The sequence below is a fragment of the Dendrobates tinctorius genome, unplaced genomic scaffold, assembly GCF_039654945.1.
Source record: "Dendrobates tinctorius isolate UK_male_01 unplaced genomic scaffold, ASM3965494v1 ptg000046l, whole genome shotgun sequence".
Classification (NCBI taxonomy): Eukaryota; Metazoa; Chordata; class Amphibia; order Anura; family Dendrobatidae; genus Dendrobates; species Dendrobates tinctorius.
The window spans coordinates 65,702,892-65,716,880 of record NW_027361714.1 but is presented as its reverse complement, the minus strand read 5'-3'; the positions used below and the strand labels follow the sequence as shown (position 1 = coordinate 65,716,880).

The 13,989-nt window shown below is 41.0% G+C and overlaps 2 protein-coding genes across 2 annotated transcripts in view; one reads left to right on the top strand and one right to left on the bottom strand.

The window, feature by feature from the left end:
• Nucleotides 1-13,989, bottom strand: part of TRAPPC3L (trafficking protein particle complex subunit 3L) — a 168,763-nt gene that overhangs the window by 36,230 nt on the left and 118,544 nt on the right. The gene's annotated exons all lie outside the window — the stretch shown is intronic.
• The window catches only part of CALHM5 (calcium homeostasis modulator family member 5), a 34,699-nt gene continuing 29,567 nt past the window's right edge, over nucleotides 8,858-13,989 (top strand). The window contains exon 1 of the mRNA XM_073575970.1: nucleotides 8,858-9,466. Within this exon, the coding sequence (XP_073432071.1) occupies nucleotides 8,927-9,466 (540 nt within the window). The 5' untranslated portion in view covers nucleotides 8,858-8,926. The remainder of the gene's footprint in view (nucleotides 9,467-13,989) is intronic.

Here is a 13,989-nt window from a genome sequence, read left to right as displayed (position 1 = left end):
CCAAATGTTTTGCATATTTTGCCATGGTTAGTCGAATTTTGCATAAAATTTTAATTTTTTTTTGTTTGTGTGTTTTTCGGTTAACACATGACAAAGACAAATTTATCAGCAGATGCCAGGAAGCTTATTATTCTGAAAGTGAAGTCAAGCAAAAGCTAAAAAGAGATATCTATGGAATTCAACTGCTCTCAGAGTCAAGTGTCACGTCTAATGATAAAAGAAGAAGATTAAGGAACAGGTCACAAAACTAAGAGTGGACGACCATAGAAAACTTCCTCCAAAGTTGATCAAATTATTAAGTAAAATTCAGTATCTGATGTCCATAAAAGTGCTGTACAGATTTCTCATGAAATGAACGAAGAATATAGTGTCAAAGTGAGTCAATAAACTGTTTTGTGATGGCTAAGAGCAGTAGGGTTGAATGCACAAGTTCCAGTCAAGAAGCCTTTCATTTCTGCAAAGAACTGGAAGCTCCGACTTGAGTTTGCCAAAGAACACAGAAAATGGAAAGAGACAAATTGGACTAAGGTGTTGTGGTTGAAAGACTCCAAGTTCAATTTGTTTGGAAGTGACGGCAAGCACTAAATATACCACCCAATTACAAAACGTAATAATGTAAGGTACCAAACACCTACAGTGAAATATGGTGGTGGCAATGTCATCGTTTGTGGCTGCTTTTCTGCATCTGCCATTGGCCCTCTGCATAGAATAGATGGAAATATGAATGTTACCATGTACAAGGATATACTGGAGAATGTAATGCTGCCACATGGTAAAACCAGAGCAGACACAGGCTGGAAATTCCAGCAAGCCAATGATCCTAAGCACTCATCCAATTTAGTAAAAAATTGGTCAGCAAAGAAAAGTGTTTGACTGTTGCAATGGCCAAGCCAGTCACCTGATTTAAACCCTATAGAGCACCTTTGGGATGAGTTATGGTGACGAGTTTTGAATCGCAGTACACCCGAGGCTAGTAACCCATTAAATGCTGCTGTCAAACTCTGACAGCGGCATTTAACATGTGCTTCCGGCAAACGTGTCAAAAATCCGCCCATCGGTGACCCCTGTCACGTGATCATGGGTCACTGATGGGTTGGCATGACAACCGGAGGTTTCCTGGAGACCTCTATGGTTGTCAGTGCTGGATTGCTTTGAGCGCCGCCTGGTGGTCGGTGCTCATAGCAAGAGAGGTTTTCTGCTACATACAGGTGACCTGATCATTGCCTGTATGTAGCAGAGCCGATCGGGTTATGGCAGTTTCTAGTCTCCCATGGAGACTATTGAAGCATTCCAAAAGTGAAAAAAATGTTTTAAAAAATATATATATAAAATTTCAAACCACCCCCCCTTTCGCCCCATTCAAAATAAAGCAATAAAAAAAAAATCAAACATACACATATTTGGAATCACCCCGATCAGAATCGAAAAGCCTGATCTATTAATATAAAAAAAGACTAACCTGATCGTTAAATGGCATAGCGAGAAAAAAGTCAAAACACCAGAATTATGTTTTTTTTGGTCGCTGCGACATTGCATTAAAATGCAATAACGGGCGATCAAAAGATCATATCTGCACCAAAATTATATCATTAGAAAGTCAGCTAGGCGCACAAAAAATGAGACCCACCCAACCCGAGATCACGAAAATTGGAGACTCTACGGTGTAATGTCCACACGTTATGAAGAATTCAAGGTATTAAACTTTAGATATCTTTTATTCTTCGTCCTCCAGCACACAGCATAACAGTTGCATTACCATGCTACACAGAAGTGAAACTGAAACTTCCCTTCTCATCCCTCTTGTCTCCACCCCCCAAGTCCCATAAGTCTGGCTTGCTTAAAGAGACAGATCTAATTATTATACATTACATCATCCCCTTTTTTTTTTTTTTTTACTATAAATAACCCATATTACTGATAAATGCAACAACATGAAAACGTCCAAAGAGATCATGTGTCAGTTTAGTCTTATTTGTTCAATTCCAAGACCAGAGAAACAAACGAAAAAACAAACAAGCAAAACTGTAGTTATACTTCTTCAATAATCCTCGATGGAGCTCTTCCCTCTCGTGTAGGATAACGTCTGGGCTCATTGAGAGGGTTCATTATTGATGGACCAGCTACCTCTTGTTGGTCCTCTCCACCATTGGATACCAAATCTTCCACCAAAGAGAGTTCATTGTCATCATTCTGCGGTATGATTTTAAAATATGAAGAATTTCGCGTTATGGAGTGTCCATCTCGTTCAGCCGTGATCATGCTGCCTTTCCTTTTAGTAACATAATATTTTGCAGGACCATATACAGGTGAGGTCTTGTTGGTTGGTCTTTGACGTACCACCACGACATCCCCTCTTTCGATGGCACTTGACTGTGTCCTTCGCCTTCTGTCTGCATAACGTTTCATGGCTTGTTTGTTGGAGAAATCTGTGGATCTCACTGAGGAGTCACTCGGTCGGGGATGGCTGGTCACATCAGGGAGACGTATACGCAGGGTTCTGCTGAACATTAAATGAGCTGGAGCAGCATTAGTAGTGGAGTGTGGCATATTGCGGTAATTACGCATGAATTTGTATAATGACTGTTTCAGTGGGATGTGCTCCAGGCTCGCTGCCTTGATACGTTTCCCCAGAGTGCGCATAAAACGTTCCACAATTCCATTAGCTTGCGGCCAGCAAGGTGTGATTTTCCTGTGATTGAATCCCAAGTATTCAGAAAATTGTGTAAACACATGTCCATTGAAGGGAGGTCCATTGTCTGTTTTGACCACTCTTGGAATACCATATGCCGAGAAAATGTCGTCCAGCTCCGGTATGACATTATTAGCAGATGTTGAAGAGATAAATGAAATGACAGGGTATCGAGAATATTCATCAATTGTTACGAGAATGTATTGGCCATTTGGCAATGGTCCATATATATCGACTGCCACTTCCTCCCAGACAGCAGTGGGTAATGGAGACATTTGTAATGGCTCTAAGTTTGATGATGGAGTGATTAATTGACAAGTAGAACAGCGTCTAATCTTTTCTTCCACCAAGTGATCCATATTTGGGAACCACACTTTTTCTCTGAGTAACTTCTTTGTGCCAACAATTCCTAAATGACCTTCGTGTGCTATCTGTATGACTAAGTTACGCAAAGTCTTAGGTACAACTAGTTTGGTACCTCGAAGAATGAGGTGTTCTTCAGTGACTGATAATTCCTCACGTACGTTTGAGAATAGTTTTAACTCTTTCAGATCAATCTCAGAATCAGGAAATTTTTCCTTTTGAATTTCATGCCACCTTCGATTTTGGATGATTTGTATTAGGGCACAGAGTGTCTTGTCTTTTGTTGTTTCATTTATAAATTGGTCAAGAGAAAGTGCTTTTGGCACGGCATGATCCGTAACAAAACGTAGGTATTCTTCAATAGAGGAATGCACAGGTATATCATCATTAGTAGGATGTCTTGAAAGATAATCAGCCGGATTACTGTATTTTCCAGGTTTGTGAACAATTTTATAGTTGTAGTCCTGTAGACGTAGGCCCCATCGTTCAATTCGTGCAGGCATTTTTGCTCTGGGATTTCCAAAAATTGTAAGAAGTGCTTGATGATCTGTGACAATGGTGAAGGGAGCTCCATAAAGAAATAAGTGAAAGTGTTCACATCCCCAGACAACTGCCAAGCTTTCTTTTTCAGGTTGAGAATATTTTCTTTCAGTGTTTGTTAAGCTTTTACTTGCATAAGAAATGATGTGAGGATTTTGATTGTTATCCTTGTACTGCGCTAGAATAGCACCCAGTCCCACGGGACTGGCGTCCACAATCAGTTCAGTTCGAAAAGTTGGATCAAAATAAGCCATGGTGGTCGTCGAGCAGAGTTCATTTTTAATTGTTTCAAAAGAGGCCTGACAGTCTTGAGACCATTGAAAAATACAACTTTGTTTTGTAAGTTCCCGTAGTGGATTGCTGATTGTTGAAAAATTCGGAATATATCTAGCACAGTAACTTGCCATTCCAAGGAAAGAACGCACTTCACTGGCATCCTGTGGAATTGAGGCTGTTCTGATAGCTTCCACTTTCTTGGGGTCTGGTTGTACTCCTTTTTCCGAGAATATGTGACCATAGAATTCTAATGAACCCTTGTCCAACTCGCACTTCTCTTTGTTTAAAGTGAGTCCAGCAGAAAGCAGACATTCGAAGATAGCATATAGAGCACGATTATGCTCAGCTTGAGTTTTACCAAAAACCAATATGTCATCACTGTAATTAAAGGCATTTGGGATGTGTTGAATGACACTCCTTATTGCATCCTGAAAAATTTCTGCTGCTGAGCAGACTCCAAAAGTCAATCTTTTGTATCTTCTGAGGCCCACATGGGTGGAAAATGTGGTCAAGTATCGGGACTCTGGACTCAGTTCTAATTGATGATGTCCCTTATTGAGGTCGAGCTTTGAGAAGACGGTGGCTCCATTTAATAAATGAATAATGTCATCAATCGTAGGTGAGATATGTCTTTCCCTCTGGATAGCGGTGTTGGGCAGGCGCATGTCAACACACAGTCTCACTTGATCAGGAGTCTTTGGTTTTGGAACTACCACAAGTGGAGAGACCCACGGAGTGGGACCAGTAACAGTTTCAATAACGTCCTCATCCATGAGCAATTGGAGTTCCTTTTCTACCTTCTGTCTCAGGTGAAATGGAATACGCCTGTGAGGCTGGGCTACTGGATGAACATTGTCATCCACATGAAGGTGTACTTGAGAGTACTTTAGTTTTCCCAAACCACTAAATAGGGAGGGAAAGCTGTTCACCATAGTTTGTACATCCATATCCGCAGGGTCAGTTATGGCATGAATAATCTGGATGAGCCCTAGCTCCAAGGCAGTGTGATAGCTGAGAAGACAGCCTCCCGATCCTTGTAATGTGTGGAAAGTGGTTTTCTGCCTGTTTTCTTTATATCTAATTTCAGCATCAAATTGTCCCATTATAGCTAGAGGTGTTTTAGATCCATAAGGAAAGATTTTAGTCTGCACTTGTTGTAAGACTGGCCTTGTTTTCAATTGTTCATATGTAGTGCCATCTATGATATCCACTGAAGCTCCTGTATCTATTGTAAAGGTAATGTCAGTGTTGCAGATTGAGAGTGTAACACAGGGAGACTGTACTGAACCAGTGACAGAGGTAGTGAACACATAGTTCTCAGTCGCAGACATTTCTTCTGTGTCCTGATTTATCACCTTTACATCTGCAGATTTTGTCATAGGCAGCGGAGGCTTGTAGTGCGCTGATTTGCAGACAGCTGCAAAATGATTCCCATTTCCACATTTACTGCAGGTTTGTCCCATAGCTGGACATTTGTTCTGGTGGTGAGGGAAATCCTGTCCACATCTATAACATTTCTTCTGTTTCTGGGCTTGTTTGTCTGGTAAATTTTTCTGTTTGAGATTATGCACATGTAATTTATCCCCATTCTCCATTACGGTAGCCTGATGATCTGCTATTTCTATAGCACGGGCCATTTTGAGCAAATCATGTAGAGAGATATCCTGCTGCAGAGCCTTACGCCTTAGGTTATTAGACGAGCAGGTGACAATTATTTGAGTTAGGATTTCATCATCTACATCTGTAAAGGCACATCCATGTGCTAACTCTTTCAGCCGTGTGACATAAGTGTCTATGGACTCTTCTGGAAGCTGCTTGGCAATCCTGAATTTATATCTTTCATATCTGATGTTCTGTTTGGGGTTGAAGTAGCCAGTGAGAGCTTTAGTGCAGTTGCTGTATGTGTCTGTTTCTGCTGCAGGTAACGTACTGTATATGTCATAGACTCTTGTGCCTGCACAATGCAGGAGCAAAGCTCTCTTTCTTTTTTCCTCCTTTATGTCCATTGCTTCTAGGAAATTCTCAAATCTGTTTAGCCATTTTCTCCAGTTATGGGGGAGATTAATGACATCAGTCATATCAAATTGTGGGAATGTGTGCAAGTAGTCAGCCATGATAGAGTCTCTCAGTGGTGCTGGCGTGTGAAGCGGTAAAATATAGTCCGTACTCACAGCAGTAGGTGATTATATCCCATCCTCGTCGCCAGTTGTAATGTCCACACGTTATGAAGAATTCAAGGTATTAAACTTTAGATATGTTTTATTCTTCGTCCTCCAGCACACAGCATAACAGTTGCATTACCATGCTACCCAGAAGTGAAACTGAAACTTTCCTTCTCATCCCTCTTGTCTCCACCCCCCAAGTCCCATAAGTCTGGCTTGCTTAAAGAGACAGATCTAATTATTATACATTACATCCGGGTATCAGAAAATGGTGCATTTTTTTTAGCAAGGTCCAGTTAGATAAAAAAAGAACCTAGACATGTTTAGTGTCTATGAACTCTTAATGACCTGGTGAATCATAATGGAAGGTCAGTATTAGCATTTAGTGAACCTAGTAAAAAAGCAGAACAAAAAACAAGTGTGGGATTGCAATTTTTTTGCAATTTCACCGCACTTGGAATTTTTTTTCCGTTTTTGAGTACACTATATGGTAAAACCAATGGTGTCGTTCAAAAGCACAACTCGTCCCGCAAAAAACAAGCCCTCAGATGGCCATATTGACGGAAAAATAAAAAAGTTTTGGCTCTGGGAAGAAGGGGAGCGAAAAACGAAAATGCAATCCAAAAATACATCTGGTCATTAAAAGGGTAAAAGCAAGAGGTTATGCTACAAAATACTAAGTTATAGCATTGTAAATAATGAATTACTCTCTGTGTTGTTATCAATAAATAGTATATGCATAACTTTTGGGAGTCAGTTTTCTTTCATTAAATGACCATACCTATATTCTAAAGCATTTTGGTAAAAATTAAGGTTTGCATGATGACACTTTGTGCACTTTCAGTTCATCACCAGGAAAATGGCATCACAACAACCTGACAGAAGTAATCACACTTTTAAGCAAGATGCAAAACCTTTGGCCGTCATTGTAGGTAGAGTATAAGTCAATCGTAATACATAGATACATCATAATTGATGATGCATGAAAGATAAACCAATCACAATATATAACACTACAGCCAATCAAAATACACTTTTAATAATGAATTACATCATTTATATAGAAAACCATGTGATTTATCAGTAATGATGAGAAGCTTCCCTATAATATATTTTTGGCCATAGTCTTTTAGTTTGTTTCGCTAAAGGCATGTCTGTTTGCATACTGATGTGGTTGATTGTTCCAGAAAGCTTAATTAGAGCAATGATGCTTAATAGCAGAAGTAAAGGCCCCTTTACATTTAGCGATGCACCAGCGATCCGACCAGCGATCCGACCCGGTCAGGATCGCTGGTGCATCGCTAAATGATCGCTAGTGAGCTTTCACACAGAAAGATCTCACAGCGATGCAGCAGCGATGCAGCGCACGATACTCACCTTTCACACACACTGATCCTGACGTGCTCCCGCCTCCACGCGTCGCTCGTCGTCACAGCAGGAAGCTGACGACGAGAAATGGAGCCGGACATTCTTGCGCGATCACCAGCGGGGGAGCCGGTCGGAGGTAAGTATCACACATAGCGATATTGCTAGCGATATCGCTATAACATCACAAAATCAGTGACGTTATAGCGATATCGCTAGCAATATTGCTATGTGTAAAACCCCCTTTAGAATAAAGACAGATAAATTAAATGAACAGTGAAAGTTGAGCTATATGTAAGAAGTCAGGTAATGAAACAAAATGGAGATTGTGTTGGATGAAATATTATGTTCACATACAGATATTGGATTTCACTCACAGGTGTCATAGAGAGGCTGGAAATGTATTGTTACAGCCATCTATTTGATGCACCGATTCACCGGAAAAGTAGCCACTCACATAGAGTAGCTTTCCGTTTTGTGTTGTTGGGCGCCCTTAGAAATACCCCCTCCTTGATGTCCATATGTACTAATATATTGAAACGGGTTGTCTATATAGGAGAATTCCTTTAAGCAAGTTTCTGAGGAACTAAGGCCCGATTCATATCCGTCCTTATGAGGGGGCATTGTGGAGTGCAGGCTGCCTGATTCATTACAAGGCGCACATCTCTGAATGAACTACCGTAGACACCTTGCGACAATCTTACATAGGTCAGTGACTGGAGTAAGATTTGTGGCATAAGGAACGCTGCTGCCCATCATGAATTTGACAAGTTGGAGTTGCCATGCCCGGTCATGCCCCTGTCCCACCCCAGCTCTGCCCACTTTCTTGTAGTTTGACGAAAATGGCGTGAAAATGCCAAAAGTTGCAAAATGTTTTTGCTGCCTCACGACTTTTCAAAGCTTTTTATGCCAAAATTCTTTTAAAAACGCTTTTATGAATCTGAGCATGGGCTTGAACTCCATAGTAAAGAAATACACAAAAATGTGTAAGAAAACAAATAAACAATGGTAATAAAAAACATTTTAATACCTTTTTGTTATATTGCCTATGAATATTATTCTTAATATTATTGTATCCCTGTTATTTTATCCCCACGTATTAGTGGGATTTTGGTGGGTGTAAATCTTATTGGCTTTAGCTGATCCCACAGTGTTTGAAGAGCATGGTCAGGTATAGCGCTGCGCAAGCACACGAATGAAGTTTATTATGATGAGTTGCACAAATCCTATGATTAAAAAAAAAAATCTTCATGGTGATACATCACTATTTAGCCCTGCTCAATTCATTATACTGGACCTATAAGGCAAATTAGTACATGCTGACAATACATTCACCAGTTAAAAGTCCATGTGTATGCTACACAACATGTTTCATAGGCGCTTGGGGGATAGCTTTACTGCACACTGTCATCGGGTCTGTATACCTGAAGACTTGACAAACTGGTTTTTGCTTTGAATTTCTTGCTGGTGGAGAAGCATATATTATGTGAGGACAGTCACTTTCTCATACCTCATTCACATTGTAAACATCATGGACATCTTGCATAAATTGTTCAAGCTTTGCTCAGAAAAGAAATCTGCCATAGGTTATGGCTTCTTGACGCTTCTTACTGTAGGTGGGCAGCAGTTGTTTTCTCTGGTAGTTTTCCAGTGCCCATGCTCTGAAGATAACCTGATGTATGGATTTGTTTTTCTCTTCGCTCCCGCTCTAATCCTTATGATTATTAGTTATTTTCTGAACAGTAGAACTTGGAAATTTTTCACCGGATGTTTTCTCAATCCAAAGAAGATGTGCCCCAATGGTTTCCGCTGCCAGGGGCTGTATGTTTTCGTACAGCTGACAATGGATGCGCTCATAGTACCTGTCATGTGGATTTCTATCGCCCTACTTCATGGATCCTTCTATACCTGTGCCATGAGTGGATGGCAGAACCCAGAGTATGTGCAGCATTTGTGTAGGAACAAGTCTGAACAGTGTAAAGATCACCTCTACAAAGTGACCTGCGGCAAAGCACCAATGCCCGCCAACGATATACAGGAGATCACGCTGATTCTTCAAGCCCAGTCTCAGGTGTGTGACAAAACTTTTTAACATACAGTTGATATATCATAAGGCACCAAACTTTGTTACTTGGTATATCTTATTGCATTATCACAATGGGTTTTTGCATTTTTTCCATTCTGATCTTGAGTCCTACTAATCATAGAATTGGTAAGGAGAAGGTATAAGTCATTGTTGTTTCCGTCTAAAGACATGACTCAGAAGCTTCTCACTACTGTCATCTTCCAGTGATTGCTGACAAGCGATGACACGAAAGACTTGTCTGTACAAGATGACATGCGGAGGTGTCTACTGCAATTTATAGCTGGGATCATACAAGCAGATTTGTGGCAAATTGGCAGCAATTTTGTAAACCAAAGACAGTTTATACAAAAGCGGTGAGAAACACCAGTCTTATATTCATTCGGATAGTAGAGCAAATCCCCAAGGAGGTCAATGTTATAATGAAAGAGTGAACAGATGAACCTTATTCTGTCTATTGTAGTCAAAAATAGAGAGTAGAGGCACATATGAGAGCAAATGTGGATAATTTAAGAATAAATGTTGACCAGTATTTTAGAGTCCACAAGATTCATATTATGGAGTACACAATATTTGCACTATTTGTTTTTTTACTTTTCTTTTCTTCTCCTCTCAGTTTTACAGCAAGCTTAAATTTAATTTTCTGCCTTTAAGACAGGTTATGATTTGGCAAATTTATTATTAGGCATGCACCTATTTGGGGCAACTTACACCAATGTACTTGAAGTAAGACTAATGTATGAAACACAAGACTTAAAGAATTTGCCCCAATATTTTGGAAAGTTTGCGGAACTTTACATTAGATAAATGTATAATTTGTATTTACCACATGATCGTGGCCTTTCAGTCCCCATATTAGTTTGTTTCTATCATAAGTGTAGAGAAATATTTTGCCTGTCAATGTTTCCATGAACGAGAGACCATGGTGGTACCCACTAGTGTACACATCAGTTGCACTCATGTTAACTACTCTGAGTTATTGTGGCAAAACAAATTTCAGCTAGGGCGTTTTATATATCCACCATATGGATGGAAGTTTACAAACACAGAAAGAGTTGTTAAAAAGCTTGAGAAAGTGGATGAGATTGTAGTCACTTGTTAACATCACTATCAGTGGCCAAGTACATAGAATGTCAAATCAGGGAACCTATCTACTTATTGCACAACATTATCTAACAATACTCTATCTACCCACCATGCTGATTCGGTCACAGTCTGATTGGCTGCCTAGCATGAAAACTTGCCGTTAATACACATGAATCTCCAATCAGTGGTGCAGGCCTATACAATAACTCCTTGCTTAAAGGCTTTGCAAGACGTGTCCATTTTCCTGCACCTGTGATTGGCCACAGGTCAGGATTCCAAGGACAGTTGGAAGGATATGTAGTTGTAAAATTTCAAGATGACTATCAGCAAATAGGATTGGCATATATACTGAGGGGTATTCACACAGCTGTACAATATTAAGCATATTCTTTGATCATAAACTGCTAAGCCCCTGATTAAACATGTAGCATAGAATGAGGAATGCATATATGAAAAGAGTTCTACACATCGTTGCGGATAATTTGATCATAAACAGAGAAGCCCCTGATGAATCATGCTAGCATTGAAGGCGAAACACATAAGGCTTTTGAACTGGGTCAACAAATACGTAGCAATAAGTTAAGTTAGTTAGGTATCTCTTCTGAATCAGTAGCCCACTCTCTTTTATTAGACATTTTTCCTTTTTAATATCATAGAGCAAGGAAATCAACTAATAAATGAAATTCTAGAAACAGCATTGTGCAGCTAAACAATAGCACATAGCTATGCAAACATTTTGAAGTACTGTAGTGTCCAATCCCTCCAAACTCAGTACATTAAGTGAACAATTGTTGCCCTTCTTTGGAGACCCAACAAACCAGGAACAATGTCTTCTTCCTGATCTATGGGTATTCCTCTAGTGTCAGATACTTTTTCATTTGACCTCAACCTGGAATCTTACACTGCTGGTTTTACTTGTCTAGTCTAGTACAACTTTTAACTGTTAAATGTACACCAATGAATGTACTGTACACAAACATATAAGGGGATTACATTAAAAAAAATGTAATATATTACAAACATTAGAACAAAGAGTTATTATTGTTTTTCCTCAGTTGTATTGGTTCCATACATTTAGCAGAGTTGTCGAACGGTGTGCTGCCTACCTGGCACTCGAGTCCGACACATCGCTGATCGGGCTGACAGATTACTGGGAGGGGCTGGTGAGGACCCAGCGATCATGGTTCACATTGGCACAAATGACAAGGTTAGAGGTAGGTGGAAGGTCCTTAACCCCTTCCTGACATCCGACGTACTATCCCGTCCACGGTACCGGGGCCCGTATGACCGTGGACGGGATAGTACGTCTACCGCGATCAGCGGCGCCCACGTGGTGAGCGCCGCTGATCGCGGCCGGGTGTCAGCTGATTATCACAGCTGACACCCGGCACCATGTGTCAGGGGCGGTCACGGACCGCCCCCGACACGTTAACCCCTTGCACACCGCGATCAAACATGATCGCGGTGTACCGGGAGTTAAAGGGAAGCATCGGGAGGGAGGGGGCTCCCTTCGTGCTTCCCTGAGCCCCCCACGGCAGCGCAATGTGCAGCGCTGCTGCGGGGGGCTCCTATCCTCCAGGCCCCCGAATCCAAGATGGCGACGGGGGCCTTCGGGGACCTGAGGAAGCTGGCTTCCTCAGTGCCTGCAAAGCGCAGGCAAGAGGAAGTCTTCTTCAATGCCTGTGACAGATTGCTGATCTGTCACAGTGATCTGTGATGTGACAGATCAGCGATCTGTCACAGGACAGTGATGTCCCACCTGGGACTATGTAATAAAGTAAAAAAAAATTAAAAAAAAATGTAAAAATAAATTTAAAAAAATCGCCAAATAAATTAGAAAAAAAAAAAATATTCCCCCAATAAATCCATTTTTTGGAAAAAAAAAAAAACCAATAAAAGTACACATATTAGGTATCGCCGCATCCGTAATGACCCGCCCTATAAAACCGTCCCATTAGTTAACCCTTTTAGCGAACCCCTTAAAAAATAGAAATAAAAAACGAAGCAAAAAATAATGATTTATTATCATACCGCCAAACAAAAAGTGTAATAACGCGCGATCAAAAAGACGGATATAAATATCCATGGTACCGCTGAAAACGTCATCTTGTCCCACAAAAAACGAGCCACCATACAGCATCATCAGCGAAAAAATAAAAAAGTTATAGCTCACAGAATAAAGCGATGCAAAAATAATTATTTTTTATATAAAATAGTTTTCATTGCATAAAACCGACAAAAACATAAAAAAAGACCTAAATGAGGTATCGCAGTAACCGTACTGACCCGAAGAATAAAACCGCTTTATCAATTTTACCGCACGCAGAACGGTGTAAACGCACCCCCCCAAAAAAAATTCATGAAACGCTGGTTTTTGTTCATTCTGCGTCCCAAAAATAGGAATAAAAAGCGATCAAAAAATGTCACGTGCCCGAAAATGGTACCAATAAAAACGTCAACTCGTCCCGCAAAAAATAAGACCTCACATGACTCAGTGGGTCAAAATACGGAAAAATTATAGCTCTCAATATGTGGTGATGCAAAAACTATTTTACAATAAAAAGCGTCTTTTAGCGTGTGACAGCCGCCAAACATAAAAACCGCCATAAATAGTAAGTCAAACCCCCCGTTATCACCCCCTTAGTTAGGGAAAAATAATAAAACTAAAAAAAAAGTATTTATCTCCATTTTCCCGTTAGGGTAAGGCTGTGTGCACACGCTGCGGATTAGGTGCGGATTCATCCGCGCGGATTTTGTAAAATCCGCAGGTGAAACCGCAGGTCAAAAGACCTGCGGTTTTACCTGCGGATTGCTCTGCGGTTTTGTCCTGCGGTTTTTCATCTCCTCAATAGAGGAGATGGCAAACCGCAGGAGAATCCGCAGAAAGAATTGACATGTCAATTCTTTCTGCGGATTGAAAACCGCAGATAATCCGCGCGGAAAATTCCGCACCATCTGCACTGCGGTTTTTGATTCCCATAGGGAATCATGGTACTGTACACCGCAGCAAAAACTGCTGCTGGTCCGCAGCGGCCAAAACTGCTGCGGAACCGCAGCAAAATCCGCAGCGTGTGCACACAGCCTTAGGGTTAGGGCTAGGGTTAGGGCTAGGGCTAGGGTTAGGGCTAGGGTTAGGGCTAGGGTTAGGGTTAGGGTTAGGGCTAGGGTTAGGGCTAGGGTTAGGACTAGGGTTAGGGCTCAGATTAGGGTTAGGGGTGTGTTGGGGTTAGGGTTGGAGTTAGAATTGGGGGTTTCCACTGCTTGGGCACATCAGGGGCTCTCCAAATGCAACATGGCGTCTGATCTAAATTCCAGCCAATTCTGAGTTGAAAAAGTCAAATGGTGCTCCTTCCCTTCCAAGCTCTGCCATGCGCCCAAACAGTGTTTTACCCCCACATGTAGGGTATCAGCCTACTCAGGACAAA